At 46.4% G+C, this 14,864-nt stretch overlaps 1 protein-coding gene across 2 annotated transcripts in view; it reads right to left on the reverse strand.

Annotated features, from left to right (window-relative positions):
- PARN (poly(A)-specific ribonuclease) overlaps positions 1–14,864 on the reverse strand; it is a 137,079-nt gene that overhangs the window by 36,528 nt on the left and 85,687 nt on the right. For both annotated transcript variants that reach the window (XM_036226344.1, XM_016129790.2), the window contains one exon: positions 1,244–1,433. In XM_036226344.1, the coding sequence (XP_036082237.1) occupies positions 1,244–1,433 (190 nt within the window). The remainder of the gene's footprint in view (positions 1–1,243; positions 1,434–14,864) is intronic.

Consider the following 14,864-nt stretch of genomic DNA (forward strand, 5'->3'; position numbering starts at 1 on the left):
GTTCGTGTGAAATTTAACCTACATCCTAAGAAAAAGCAATTCCAGTCTTAGATGTTTACTCAAGAGAAAAGAAAACAAATGCTCACAAAATTTTTTTTCAAAGAAATGTTCATAGCAGCCTTATCTATAAGAGTTCCAAAGTGGAAACAATGCGAATGTCCACCAACAGGAAAACAGGTAAATGTTGTATATTTGTACAGTGGATACTACTGAACGATAAAAAATAGTGAACTACTAATACACACAATATCAAGGATGAATTTCAAACATGTGTTAAGCAAATGAGGCCAAACACAATACCGTATGATTCCATTTTTTACATATTCCGAGAATAATAAAAAGTAACCTACAGTCATAGGAATCAGAAGGTGTTGCTTAGGGCAGAGAAGGTTGGGTTTGCTTAAAAAGGGGAACAAGGAAACTTTTGAGGGAAATAGAAATGTTCTAGATCTTGCTTTGGGGTGGTGGTTACATGGGTTATATCACTGTCAAAACTCTTTGAACTAAATTAAATATTGTACATCTGTGCATTTTATTGTATGTTAATTATACTTCAAGTTTTTAAATCTCTAAAAAACCATTTGAAAAGTATGAAGGGCAATCCAAAATATTAATTGCGATGGCTTCTGGGTGGTGGAATTACGGCTAACTTTTTCTTCTGCTAATTCACACTTTTATGAACTTTACAATTTTTTATCAAGAACTGCCCTCTCGTCCCGTCTTCTATATCTATGTTTTGTAGGTTCACAAAGATGCAAAAATTTTACCAGTGTTTACTTTCTGAAAGAAAGATTATTAAAATCACTAAAGGAAGTATTCATCAAGGTCTCCTTTTATAGTAGGCATGCAGCGGATCTGAGCAGAATTCAGAGGCTCAGACAGAGGCAACATGGCACACCAGGTATGGGAAGGGACCAGATACAGTCGAGTTCAGCTGTGAAACTGGCTCTCACCCTGAACTGGCGGGCAAGACATGGAGCCTCTGTTTCCTCACCCCTAAAATGGCAATAAGATGCATCCTGTCTGCCTCAGGAGGTTTTGTGAGTATTAACTGAAAGAGCTGTGGTCGATAAAGCACGGAAGGAATTCAGGTGGTAGTAGTCACTTCTGATACTATGGAAAAAGTTAGAAAAAAAGTCTTTCTCCAAGGTCAGATTATTACTTACCATCCTGTACACAGCAACAAGAAAAGCTTTTGCTAGAACGACTCTGCCCTTTTACATCAACAGCCAAGGATGCTCACCTGTTGCTGCGGTAACAGTGATTCTGCGGCGCGTAGGACGCGCACTGAGTGTTCGATCGCTTTCTCTCAACCTCCTTCCAACTCTCTTCGGGCCACTTTCTCTTGATCTGCTTCTCCTCGTGCTTTTTCCCCACATAGTCGGCATAGGTCTGGATCCGATAGCTTTCTGCATATTTGCTGGTATTGACAGCTACAAGGAGAAGAAAACGATCCTTACAAAAGAGTCTGGCTTAGCCCCAGAGATGGCGCTGAGGTAGTCAAAGGGGCCCCGGGTTCAGGTCTGAGCTCGGATGTTGGCTCTGCCATTGAGAAGTCAGGTGACCTTGGGAATGTTCCAAAGTCTCCAGGTCTGAGTGTCCTCACGGGGAGAAAAGAGAGTCACTGCTCCCTAATCTCCTCCAGATTGTGAAAGTCCCCTGTAAACGGTAAAGAACCAGAATGACGTACGTAAAACATTAATTTTCAAAATATTTGCAGATGACCTTACCACTTAGAAATTATTTATTTTCAGAGCGAGAAAATGAAAACGACAAAACGAAACCGCCGAGGGAAAACTGTGAACCCTAACTCATTTTGTGAGCGGTAAACATGACAAAAGAAGCCACCTTGACAGCGGCACTGATCACCGCGTCACACGCCGAAGGTCTGTCATGTGTTCGCACTGGCGTCGTGCAGGCATGACGTCTCATCGTCACGGCACGCTTGCTTTGCTGACGAGAAAGCAAGGGCACAGAGGTCGGGCCGTTCACTGCAGACCGCACCACGAGGGAGTGGCAGCACTGAGAGGCAAAGCCGGGTTCCTTTGCCCCTGAGGTCAGGGCCCTTCTTACTGCCCTGCACCTCACTTTGGTCTCTGCAGATGCAAGACAGCCCCGCAATACTTGAGACATGCCTCGTCTCCTGCTTTTAGAGACTGCTAATTCTCTGCAGCGTGCCTCTGGCTGGCAGGCGTACTTGCAAGCTGGAGCTCTCTCCCTCCTTGGTGTTAATGCTTGGCTAAGGCCAGGTCACTTTAGTCGTAATCCCTTGCTGCCTCCTTCTCGGAGGCTGGCGGGATGGAAAATGCTGCTAGCGTGGCAATGAGGACCCATGCAAGGCCTGTGGCTGGATGGGCGCCCGTTTGCTGGTCCTGGCTCGTGCAGTTTGAGCATATACTCTCCTCACCCACAGTCTCTGCCAACGGTTATTACCCGCACTGGCAGTGAGACAGCAGAGCCTGGCCATGCTGCTAGGGGTGCTTAGGGCAGACTTGGTACCTGAGCAGCTGCAAAAGCACCATGATGTCTGACATAGAATCTGCAGACCCACTCCTAGCAAAGTTCTTGGTACGGAGTAGTTCTAATAAGCATTATGCGAACGGGTGCACGGCAGGATGCGGCACGTGGTGATGAGCACGCAGTCTCTGACGCATCGGAACTGGACAAGGGATTCCAGTATATCAGTGACCTTAGACCAGAGGAAAGACAACTGTGTGAGAGGCAGATGTTCCACATATCTGCCACCTGACACTTAATCTTTACTCCAAGTATACCGGATTTCCTTAAAACTTCTCAAGACGATAACGGTTTACAGAAAGAATGTCATGCCCTAAAAATTTTAGCCATTTAAAGAGCAAAATAAAACAAGAAAAAGGAAAAAAAAAACACTTCTTTAAGAAACACAAATTTTTACTAAGAAGTTTGTCATCGTTTTCAAATATTCACTCTAGAATTGGGGGGAGGGGGGATCCTCAGAGTATTAAGGAACTTTCATATTATACAAAGGCTCCCAAAGAAGTAGAATGAGTTTGCTGAGATGTGAGCTCAAAACAGTGAGCCCTGACTCACAAGATACACTAAGAAGCCATCAAGTTCTGCACATGTGCTTTGACCAAAGTCACTTACATCAGGAAACCACAAATAGAGGAAACTTTCTTGAAAACTTTATTCCTCGTGACCACCACATTTCTGACTTTTCCCCTCATTATCTAACCACCCGACAATTTCTATATCAACAAATACCACCCGTTTATGCTTCCATCCAGTAATTGCTCACTGAGTGTCCGTTCACGCTGGGTATTTTGCAAGACAAGACACAATCTCCACACACTCGAGCTTACTCTGTCACACGAGAGCTTTGTGTAGGGATGATTTGAGACTATCACCTGAAACAGGTTAACCTACCCATGTGTGAACCTGTAGCTTCTACCATCATTATCCTGTAGCGATTGTTGGTAAGATCCTCCTGAATTTTCCTGAGTTTGATTCCTTAATCCGGCTGGTTTACTTTGCAGGCATGCCCAAAAGAGATGACGTTGGCAATAATCCCTCTCTTAAATTTAATTTGGACTACCGAGTCAGAAAGTAGGCCTGAGTCAGAACCCCCCGTGAGGGCAAAGGTGACGACGGCAGCTCAACGGAGCCAAGACCATCTACTGAACAGTGTCCGATTGTTTCCAATAATTTAGCTCTCGGTCCCGTGGACAAATGTTACAAACAACTCCCTAACCACAGGAGCAGGAACTTATCTGAGCACATTTGGAACTAGGACTGCTTAAAAGGGGAAACAAATAACAAACCACGGCTGGCCTTCACATGGCAATAATTTACCAGCATACCTTCAAGTCCCAGCAGCTTTGCAGCTCTCGGCCTTTAATCTAGAAGCCAAACTCTGGCTCGGAGCCGCCCCTCTAATGGATGAATCAGCAAAATGAATTGGCTGTCAGCTGTGTCCTCCAGTGATTCCAGCTCGCCTGTCAGAAGCAGCATGTGGCCGGCTGCTTGGCAACACAAACCTTTTCCAAATTTGTCAGGGAAATGATTCAAGGCCATCTTTCGGTCGTGCCACTTGGTTAGAGCCACTAGGGAACCAAACACTCTGAGAGTCCTCCCTGTTTCCTTGTCGGCAGTGAGAGCGGTCCTCCCACATAATAGGCTTCACTGCGCCTCTGCGGTCTCTTGACACTCTGCACACATTATAGCTTTTAATCTTCACAACGACCCCGTAAGGAAGGGATGTTCTAGTCATCATGGAGATAAAGAGACAGAATCAGGGAAGCTAAGCAGCTTGCCTAAAAGTCTTGGAGGTGAGCAAGCCATCTGGTCTGGAACCAAGATGGGTTTTGTTTTCTTAATGTGATACTGCCACAGGTCTGTGTGTATTTGTGGGCACTTATGTGTTTATTTAGACTGACAATTACCTTGTAGAATGTTTCCTTTACTAGTTTGAAAGAATTACTTAAAATATTTAGATTGTTTTATGAAAATTAAGAACTTTCCATCATCGTCAAACTAAGTCTCTCCAACTAAGTTGATCGATACATTACGTTTAAAGACAAGAAGCCTTAACGTAAGATGTAGAGTCCTCCCTAAATTTATCTAAAGATTTCACGTAACTCTAGCAAAAGCAAAATCCCAGCAATTTGAGGGGAGTTGGGAGTGATGGATCTGTCCTGTATCTTGAGTGTGGTTGCAGTCACGAGGGTGTGTACATTTGCTGAAATAAAGAACTGTACAGCAAAGAGGGTAATTTAATTGTATATAAATCATACCTCAGTTATTCTGTGGAATTAGGAAGGTTGATCCCAAAATTTAAATGGAAGCCCCGACATTTATGAGGAAGAGAGAGGAAGGGAGACTTGCCTTGCTAGCCAAACAAGCATAGTGTAAAGTTAGAGTAATTAAGACAATGTGTGGTGGTCCAGAGACAAACGAACTGATCAATGATAGAGAGGAGCCTAGAAACAGACTTATGCATCTGTCGAAGTTTGATTTTGGACAAAGACGCCATGACAGAGAGTGTGGAAAAGGAAAAGTTGGAAAAACTGTTTATCTATAGGAAAAAAAATGAAATTGGATTCTGACTCACGACTTTGCTGAAAAATCAACTCCAGATGGATGGAAGAACTTAAATGTCAAAAGTAAACTTCAAAAACTTGAAAAGAAAATATAAGTAAATATTGTTCTGAGCCTGAAGTAGGAAAGAATTTATGAAGACACGAAAAATGCAAAGCATAAAAAATGATCAATACATTTGGCTACGTTAAAACGAAAACTTCTGTCCATCAGAAGACATTTTAAAGAGAGTGAAGACAATCTACAAACTGAGAGAAGATATTTGTTAACACATGCAACTGATGGAGAATGAGTACCAGAGCACATAAAAACACCTACAAATCAGTAAGAAAACACCCGCAGACAAATGGAGAAAAGATATGAAAAGCATACAAAGTCATTTCACAAAAAAGGAAGCATATAATGCCAATAATTACATAAAGAGATGCTCGACCTCAGGCAAAGGCGAATTACGAGCACTAAGATAACATTAGATTTGTAGAGGGAGAGAAAAAATGGGAAGGGGGAGGGGAGCAATAGAGATGGGGGTGAAGAGAAATAGGTAAAGAGAGAATATAAAAAAAACAAAAACAAAAACAAGAAAACGATCAGTACGACTGTCGTAAGAGTGGCCGCCCCGGCTGGGAATGGGGGTGGGGGGTCTGGGGTCAGGAGGATGGGGTCGAGAAAGAACAACAGGTAGACACAATTCATTAGCATATTTAAGTTCTCGGGCTGAGTGGTGGTGTCACAGATATTCATTCCATTTTAAGCAAATACATTGTTTAGGTTCTCTGTTGTTCACCCTGTCCAACTAAGGGCCATTCTCAACACAGCCTGTCCAAGTATGAAAGTCTCTGCAAGACCAGGTAAAGGTGACTTCCATTTTTAATGTCTTTGGTGCTATGGAGATGCCTCTGAACGGTCCACACAGTGTACGCGAGCCCTGCTGCTGAAATGCCGGGCTTCGCCGACCTTCCCTAGGTAGCTGAGGACTTTGTACAGTCCTTAGCTAAAACCCATGCATTGCAGCACCTGTGGGAGCGGGGTGGGGGAGCATGGGAAACTGCCCGAGGCAGCGACGCGCCTTTTCTGCAAAGGCCGTGTCCTCCACCAACGTGGAGGTCTCGATTTCTAAGGGAATTACCTATGTTTTTATCAATCTAATGTTTGCAAGAAAGAGAAGTCTTTATTGGCTATTTGCTCTGCCAGGCACAGAAAATCCTGCAAGCATTACCCTGACTTTGTAGATAAGAAAACTGAGGCTCAGAAGTGATGAGCTCAAGGTCCGGAAGATCACAAGTGTCTGGACTGGGATCCAAAGCAAAGCCCCTGCTCGTCTCCTGACATCACGTGCGCTGGAAGGGTCCCGAGGCGTGTCGCTGTGAGTTAACAGCGGCACATACATCTGCGTGTGACCGGAGCCTGTCCATGTCTACACGCGGGTTTTACGTAAACAGCGGGAATCTCTGTGTGACAGCCCGGTATGTTAACCCACCACCAGAAGTGACGTGTGGCGGAGCAATCTCTGCCAGCTTTGTAGAACCAAACCCCACTCACGTATGTCAACGTGGGCTTAGTGCTCAGTGGCGCTGACTTCGGACACTCCTTCAGACGGCCTTCTCACTCTCCCGACGGCCTCCAGCCCGAGGCCCTGCGCTGCGGTCTGTCATTCTAGCTTTTCACCCCATGCCAGGATGACACCAAATGCCATTCTGTGTTTGCTTGTTTATTTAAATATGAACATACTAGATATAAAAGTTTTCTCATATTCCATCTAATTTTGACCAGATTTTGGTTTCCCACAGAGGGACTGCTTTTCCACTTTTATCGGATAGAGAATGGAGGGTTTTATCTCGGATTCTGTGGAAAAGCAAACTTTAAAATCTGTAAAGAAAGGAGTGAAAGCCAAACCAAACAAAACTAAGCCACCCAACCGTAATGGTCACTATGAACATCTTCCTGTGTTCAAAAACTGGTCGGGGATGTACTTCCCCGCAACCCATCCAAGGGTCTCAGCAGCCCCTGAGGTGCACGCAGGAACTGGTGACCTAACGGAGCATGATGAAACACGGCCATTCTCGGGGTACCCAGACAGTCAGAGGTGGGCGGGCCGGCCCAGAAAATGAGACCTTCTGTTCCACCCTTTGCTGTCCATCCTTTCCCTACTGACATCACCCGTTCTCTTCTGTAGGACCCTTCGGAGTCTCCAAGATAAAGTCCCAACTTGCTGGGTACCATCCGGGGTCCTCAGTAACCACCTGTCCCTGTCTGGCTCTCTCTCCTCGGCTCTTACTCTTTTCCCCACGCTGACGCCACAGGGCCAGATGCTCCCTGAGGAGGGGGCCATCCTTAACCATATCTGTGGCACCTGGGTTCTACCACGGTACTTAATCCAAGATTATGGAAGGAAAAAAGGGAAGAAACACAGCTTTTTTACCTGTTGGCAGCCTGCCTCAGCTGAAGAGAAAAAAGCCAGAACCGAGGTACATTTTCACAGATTTACAGTTAAAAATCCCATGTGGAAGCCTGACCTCGTGGATGAAGAGCCCAGGAATGGCAACAAGAGGAGGTAGCTCTGATTCTCAGAGTGGGTTCCCTTGTTCAGCAACGGTCCCTGCACGGGGTCACACCTGAGCCTCCCGGCCATGAGGCTGATGCACTTGCCTCAGACACAGGAGAGGATCGCAGTGTGCGACTCCCTGCCCTTACTCTTCCTTCACACGGTGGGGACTTCTCCTACAAACAGCAATTAGTTTTTAAAGTACTGAGCCTGAGAGAGTGACAATCTAAGGCGACGAAAGGGATCCAAGCCCCGTAAAGGGAACGACAGATGGAAACGGCGCAGGAACAGGCCTCGGGAAAGGAAACGAGCCAAGGAAAAGGAAGCAGGCTCAGGGGGGCGCGCTGCAAAGGTGCGACCAGCAGGGCATGACGGCAAGAGCGCCGCGCGTCTCCGGGCACCTTCCACGCACCCCCTCGCTGGCCCCCTACCGCGGGGACGGTCGGCGTTGTCGCCCCCGCTTACTGCCGAGGCTGAGAGAAAAATCGAGAGGCGCCCGGCGAGGAGCAGCAGAGCAGGACGAGGGTGCGGTCCTGGTTCCGCCAACTCCGAGGCATGCCCGCGCCTCCACGTCCTCTCCACTTCATCCCCCTCGGTTAAAAAAAAAAAAGACAGGCACTCATTTGGTCACCGTCCCTCAACTCTCTTCACCTCAGAGCTTTCTAATTAAGGCCAAAGAAGCAGCGAAGAAAACACTTTATGAACTGGACAGAGGCTGACGCGCAGACATGAAAATGTTTACTTGAAGCCTACGGTACGAAAAAGGGAGGCGACGAAGTCGAATGGGAAAACCACAGGCTCCGAGGCCACAAAGGGCCTGAGTTCAAATCCTGCCCCAATCTTAACTTGCCTGAGGCAAGGCGTCTGCCCCCCTGCGCCTCTGTTCTGTTACCCATAAAACGAACGCACCTATCGCATAAGGCAGTCAGGACGAGCAGAGAGTGTGTGTGCAAAGCTTCTAGCACAGGGCCTGGCACATAATAGGTGCCTAATTAATGAGGCTACTGCTGTCCAATCCTGAAACATACTGCTGATGAAGGGAACTGTGCCCAAGGCAATACACGGCCCCTACGGCGATACAGGTTCAGCGAGTTGTAATGCATCTCGCCTTGGTGTGCCGGAGGCGAGGGGCCCCGACATCCCCAAGTCTGAAACGGCTCATGCACTACCGCTATCATTTGGAATTTGGACGCGGTCTAGCAAAATCGCCTGTGCAAAAGATGTGGAAATAAAATGAAGACATGGAAAGCCATATATCAACCCTACGCGACAAGTACAAAATCAAGAAGTCTGAACTGTAATTTTTCAAAACTGTACTGAGACCAAAATGAGTCAATTTTCACTAAGTCTCTTGACAACGCTTTTGGAACAGTCACCTCGTTCACTCAGGTCTTGGGGTTTGGCAGAAGGGAAGACATTCCCCAACCCTGAAGACGCCCACCATCTACGGGAAAAGAAAAAGAAAGGAACAGTTTGGTGGAGAGCACCAGGTAGGCAAGAATCATGGTGAGAAATGATCATTTTGGCATGGGGAAGGGTCGGAGAGAAGGAGAGGCCATAGTGCCAGATATTAAAAGGTTGAGTGCGAGGGGAAGAGGCTGCTCTTTAAGTTCCAAGTTCCCGTGGCCTATGACAACTGCCTTGGCATTCAATAAATGACGTCACTAAGGAGCACTGGTGCCATTAACCAGCCTGGTGGTGGTTTCTTCTTTTTCTTTTCATGGTCACTACCTGAAAAGTTGATTAAAAATAAATAACGCTGTCATTTACTGAGTACTTACTCTATATATCAAGGACTACGCTAACTGCTTTACAAATGTATTTCATTCTCCCTTGTTCATTTTATTCATCCATCCACTTGCTTATAAATACTGCTTATAAATACAGACACTGATATATTATACTCTCATCTGTTCATTTATGCATCTATCCATTCATTCGTGAACAAACCATCTCCTAAGACCAGGCACCTGGCGCTGTGAATCAGAGAGAGACACAGGCCGCGGTTCCCCAGGGAGGGAGGGGGCAGCGCACAGAGCCCCGCACGCTGCCGAGAGCCAGAACGCAGAAGCGCGCTGATGGAGCCCGGGACGCGGGGGCCGCTGCCCTAAGGAAACGACATTCGGGCCTTTCCTGAGACGTGCACGTTGGGAGTGTGGACAGTGTTCGGAGGGCCGGCAGTGGGGAACTGTGCTCCGGGCAGAGGGGACATGACAGGCCCATCTGAGCGACTGAGGAACTGGAAGAAGACCTCAATGGTGGAGCCCTGAAGGTGGGGTGGAGAGGAGCCCACGGGGAAGCGGGGGGCAGGGACGCAGCCCCGGGGCTCTGGGCCACGCTGAGTGCAGCAAGAGCCCCCACGGGCTGTCAGTCAGGAGGAGGACGTGATGTGATGGGCGCTTTCCACGAGAGCGCGGTGGTGCAAGGCGGAAGGTCGGAGGAGGCGCAGAGTAAGAGGTCCTACCGGAGTCTGAAGAACGCCAGCAATTACCCATCACGTGGACGGGGAAGAGCGGGCCTGGGAGCCTGCGACGCTGCGGGCTGACGGGGAGGAGGGCTAGGCTAGAAAAGACGGTGCCAGGGAGATCGAGGAGGAAGAACGGTGGGCACTGCACTCAGTGCCCAGGCAAGAGGAGAGGGTCCGGTGGCACTATGCCACGGAGAACACTGGGCCACCTCAGTAAGAGTGAGCTCAGGGCCATGCGCATGTCACAGCTGGAGAGTGAGGGGGCGCCCCGAAGTGGGATGAACATCTGGATTTGTAAGAGGGAAAAAACAGCCAGGGGCAAAGGCAGGCTAGGGTCTTGGGAGTTCTTCTGAAAAGGTGGGAGGGATTCAGCAGGTTTTCGTGCAGTTGGAAAGAAGTCACTGGGTGGGCCCAGGGGAGAGGGGCAGCACAAGGCCCTGGAGACGAAGTGGAGCCCCGAGAGCCTGCACGGGAACAACTCCTGAGGAAGGGGGTGTGGGAGCAGGGCTCTGTGAATCTGGGGGTAGGCGGCCACACCCGGGAATTGGCTGTTCCCGGGGCTGGAGGAGACTGGGCAAACCGAGAGAGGGACAAGCTCACGGGCCAGGCACGGTGAGGACCCTGCCAGAGACAGTGGCCTTTCTGTTGACAGCTGCCCATCTGCCCATGCTCCTTTTCTCTTCAGAAATAGCCCCACAAGGTGGGCGGCGGTTCTATTTTTACAGACACGTAAAACAGTCTGAGAGAGGTTGAGTAACCTGCCGAGGGCCAAAATAACTAATTGGCAGAGCTGGGTTTGAGTCCCAATCTCCCTGACTATGGTTTTGACAACGATTTTAACCTACCCGTCAAAGCTGCCGACAAAGCAGCTGTTCTAAACCCAAGTCAAACAACAACAACAAAAGGCTTTTCACAAGCGCTAACATAGCTCCTTAAAAGACAGGGTAGTGATGTGCAGAAAGTAAGAAGGAATTTTATAATACAGTCGCACAGGAGCAGATGGAGTTCTAAATATTTTAGAATTGAGAATTAAGAGACAGAGACAGAGACAGAGAGACCTTTTTTAAGGCAAAAATACAACTTAAAATAGGAGTTGGAAAGCAATTCCATACTTAACAGCCTTGATGAACTTGACAGACAGCTGAAAGACCTAAGCAATTTACAACATTCTTCACACTTCATGGGAGAAAATTAAGATTGATGTCTCAACTATACAGGAATAATTTAAAGTAAAATCAAAGATCTCCTAGACTGTGTAAAACAGCAGCTCCTAAATGTCAAGAACACTGAATAAATTCTTCTCCAGGGAAGACTAAATAATACATGTTTTAGTCATCCTACTTTATAACAATATCTTTAAAGTCTGCTTATATACATATCACAAAGGAGTACGAATAAATAATGACTATGGTATATATAGAGAGGTTACCATGGATCAGGTTGTATTGGCCCTAGTCCTAATGTAGTATCCTATATTCTATAATGTCCTAATATATTAATCTTAACATATCCTTTTTCATCTCTAACCATACCTATATACAAAACAGCCTTGTTTTGAAATCAGATTTGGACAAACGGAGCCCCGGACAGGTTAAGTCAGTTGCCCGATGTCACAATGCTTGACAGTGGTAAATGGCCAGATTTAATTCATCACTGACACGACTTACCCCCACCCCACATGGGTGCTTTTCAGGGTCCACTGGCAGCATAGTGCGCAACAGGTTTTAAATTGCACAGTAACACCAAACAATACCCACCTGTACTACAAGCAACCCACTCTGATATTTTCTGTTCTGTTTCTTCCTCCTTTTTTATTTTTTTTTCTTACACCAGCCTTGATTTCCTGGACCCACTAATGGGTCCTGACTCGAAGTTTGAAACATGCCATAGCTCGCTGACACCCACCATTCAAAATGACATTTCTAGGGGACAATGCGCTTTGTGTTCCAAAAGGTTAATCAACAAAAGAACTTTTAGGGCACAACCCGATTCACCATCCGGAGCCCGAGTGTAACTGAGCTGCCCGCTGCAGACAGGGGCTGGGTCTACGGTCAGAATTAAGCAGGGTTCTTTCACCTGGACTCGTTCTCGTTAGCAAAGCTTCAGATGTCAGACACAAACGCACACACCAAATATAAACGTACATCGCATACGCCAAGACAATACTTTCAGACTACTTAACCCTGGCAGCTTACGGAGCTGTTTATGAAGCGTTAAGTCCGTCACAACATTAACGTTATTGTAATAAAAACATGAGTGTTCCATCTTCTCTCCACTTCCCATAACCAGGCTTGCAGAAAGCCTGACAGCAGCACATTTTCGGATTTAAAGGTTTCAGTAGTTGAAAGGCTTAAAATCTGTTTGTTTAAAAGCCAACCAGAAATGGAAGATGCTGTGCTGTAAGACACACACACTTTGATTAAATGTCTCTCTGTGGATGTTTTGATGTGGGTTTCATTTGATAAAAGAATTCACTTACACCTTCTGACTCAGTTTTATTAATCGAGTGAAAGCCTCAAGGAAAGGAGGGGACCTGGAGAGAGAATGAGAATGACAGGCCCTTATCGGCCAGGCAGGGCTGAGCTCTCTCTCTTGCAAGGTGAGTCATTACCCCTGGGAGGGAGGGTATCAGTCCCCAAAAGTGGCCTCTCCCAACCTCGTAAGGATGGATCAATCCCATGTAGACGGGACAACTCGGCCTGAGGTTCCCTTCAGCTGGCCCTTGCACACCCCCGTCTGGGGCCGGACAGGGCTCTCGTGACAGTGCCGTGGTGCTACCCTGTGAAGGACAGCCGTCTTCCTTGTCCTGCCTTTCAGCTCTGCCCCGTGCCCGCCCCTGCGGTCCATCCACAGATGGGGAACATTCTGAAATCTGCATCAAACATTGACCGTCCTCCGCAGTGTCTTCAGGACACCCCCACATAATGATCTGCCGCCACCGAAAAAGTTTGAAAAAATGCCAGTGCAACCTCGTCTAACACTCAGGCCAGCTGCTTCGGTGCCTCCCCGGAGCCCTCACTGGCACTGCGTCTGCCCTTTGTGCAGGATAAACGGGGTAACTACCGAAGGAATGAAAACTGCTCCTCAGACTACAGGCTGCCTTGGGACAACGAAATGTAGTTCTTGTAACTGGCAATGTTTGACTTTATAAAAGAAGTCCACAGAAAGAAATCACTTTTCCAAGGTTCCATCTAAACAAAGAATGATGAAATTAGTTTTACTTTTCACATCAATTTTACTCTCTGCCTGTGCTGAGATGATGTGCCCAACGACCGATCGTTTCACTGGTGGGATCCGGCTGTAGCCCCAACGCTTAAACCCGAAGGATTATTAAACGCCCCAAAAGGGCAGCGCGAAACTGAACAAGAATTATTTTTTATTTTAAAGTCCCACCTTGGCATTTAACATGTTCATTCTACGCTTGTAGTATTTTTATCCTCTTAAATTACCGAATTACATCCTTATAGACTTCGTGATTTTAGGAAAACAATTCCACCTTTTAATTTTTATTTTTTGCCCCTAAGCTTGTTTCCCTATTACGGGAAGGCCCTGCTGCCAACGGCAGTGGTCAGACCCGCAGGCGGTGCTGAGGTCTGAAGTGAGCACGTTAAGCTGCCAAAAGCAGGTTAAGCAAAGTTAGTGACATTTCTCTCTGTGTCAAACTCATATATACACAGGAGAGCAGGAGAACGAAAGAACTGAGCGGGAGAGGGTGAGGGCGAGGTGAGCAAGGGGGTGGGGAAAGCAGCTTTTCCCATTTGAGGAGTCAGGGCTTTTAGAAGGTGGCAATTCCCAAAATGCAGAGCAGTAACGGGTTTTTCACCAATCCTGCACATTTGAAGGACCTGTGAAACTCTTTGCCAGCAGGAGAATAAGGAAGGTTTCTTTAAAAAGTGAAAGTGACTGTTGTTCAGCATATCTCTAACTCATTCTAAATATTCATCTTGTTTTCCACATCCTAAGGGGCAATCAATTTAGATCTCTTTGTCTATTTGGACACCCAAGGCACAGAGCAACTGGTTAGATAAAAGGGTCAAGTCTTCTATTTAAAAATGTTTACATGGAAAAAAATATATATATAATACAAAAGCAAGTGTGACTTTGCTACACTTTAAAGTACTCTAAAATATTTTATAAAATTATTTCTTAAAATCTCCAACAACCCAAGGGTTTCCTACAATGTCAAAATATTCAACACGAGCTAGGAAAAACGTTGGAAAGTCATGTATCTGTATAGCAGAACACAGAATGCTTAATAATGGAGCCTTCTTAGATTTTAGAAAGTAATCTCTACGTTCATTTTTCCTTCGAAAAATATCACCATTCTAAATTACAACTCTGACGTCCCACATCTAATGCCTCTAACGTAAGTAAAGTCTCATTTTAAAGCATATGAATGCGAATGTTTGTTTAATGAATGAATTTACTTATCTTTGCATCACATTATGCTACTATTTTAATGAAGAAAAATATGAGTATGTGACAGTAACTTCCCTGGGACCCAATGCAAAGCTCCACAAGCTCACGCTTTCTGGTGAGCTCAGTCAGTGCTCCATGCTCTGAGCCAGGTTAAGGCAACGGTTAGAGGCCTTCACCAACAGGAAAAGAACAAGCCAGGCCGGCTTTGAAGTGGATCCTTCTGTCAAAACCAAATTGGTGGCAAAAGTGCATGGCTACAGACTCTGCTATGTAACAGACTCTGTGAAATAATCCGCAGGTCTGAATCACAAATTAAATAATTTTGACTAATAAAAACAACAGGCTTTCAGTAAGGAATCC

The sequence above is a fragment of the Rousettus aegyptiacus genome, unplaced genomic scaffold (assembly GCF_014176215.1).
Source record: "Rousettus aegyptiacus isolate mRouAeg1 unplaced genomic scaffold, mRouAeg1.p scaffold_m13_p_8, whole genome shotgun sequence".
Taxonomy (NCBI): Eukaryota; Metazoa; Chordata; class Mammalia; order Chiroptera; family Pteropodidae; genus Rousettus; species Rousettus aegyptiacus.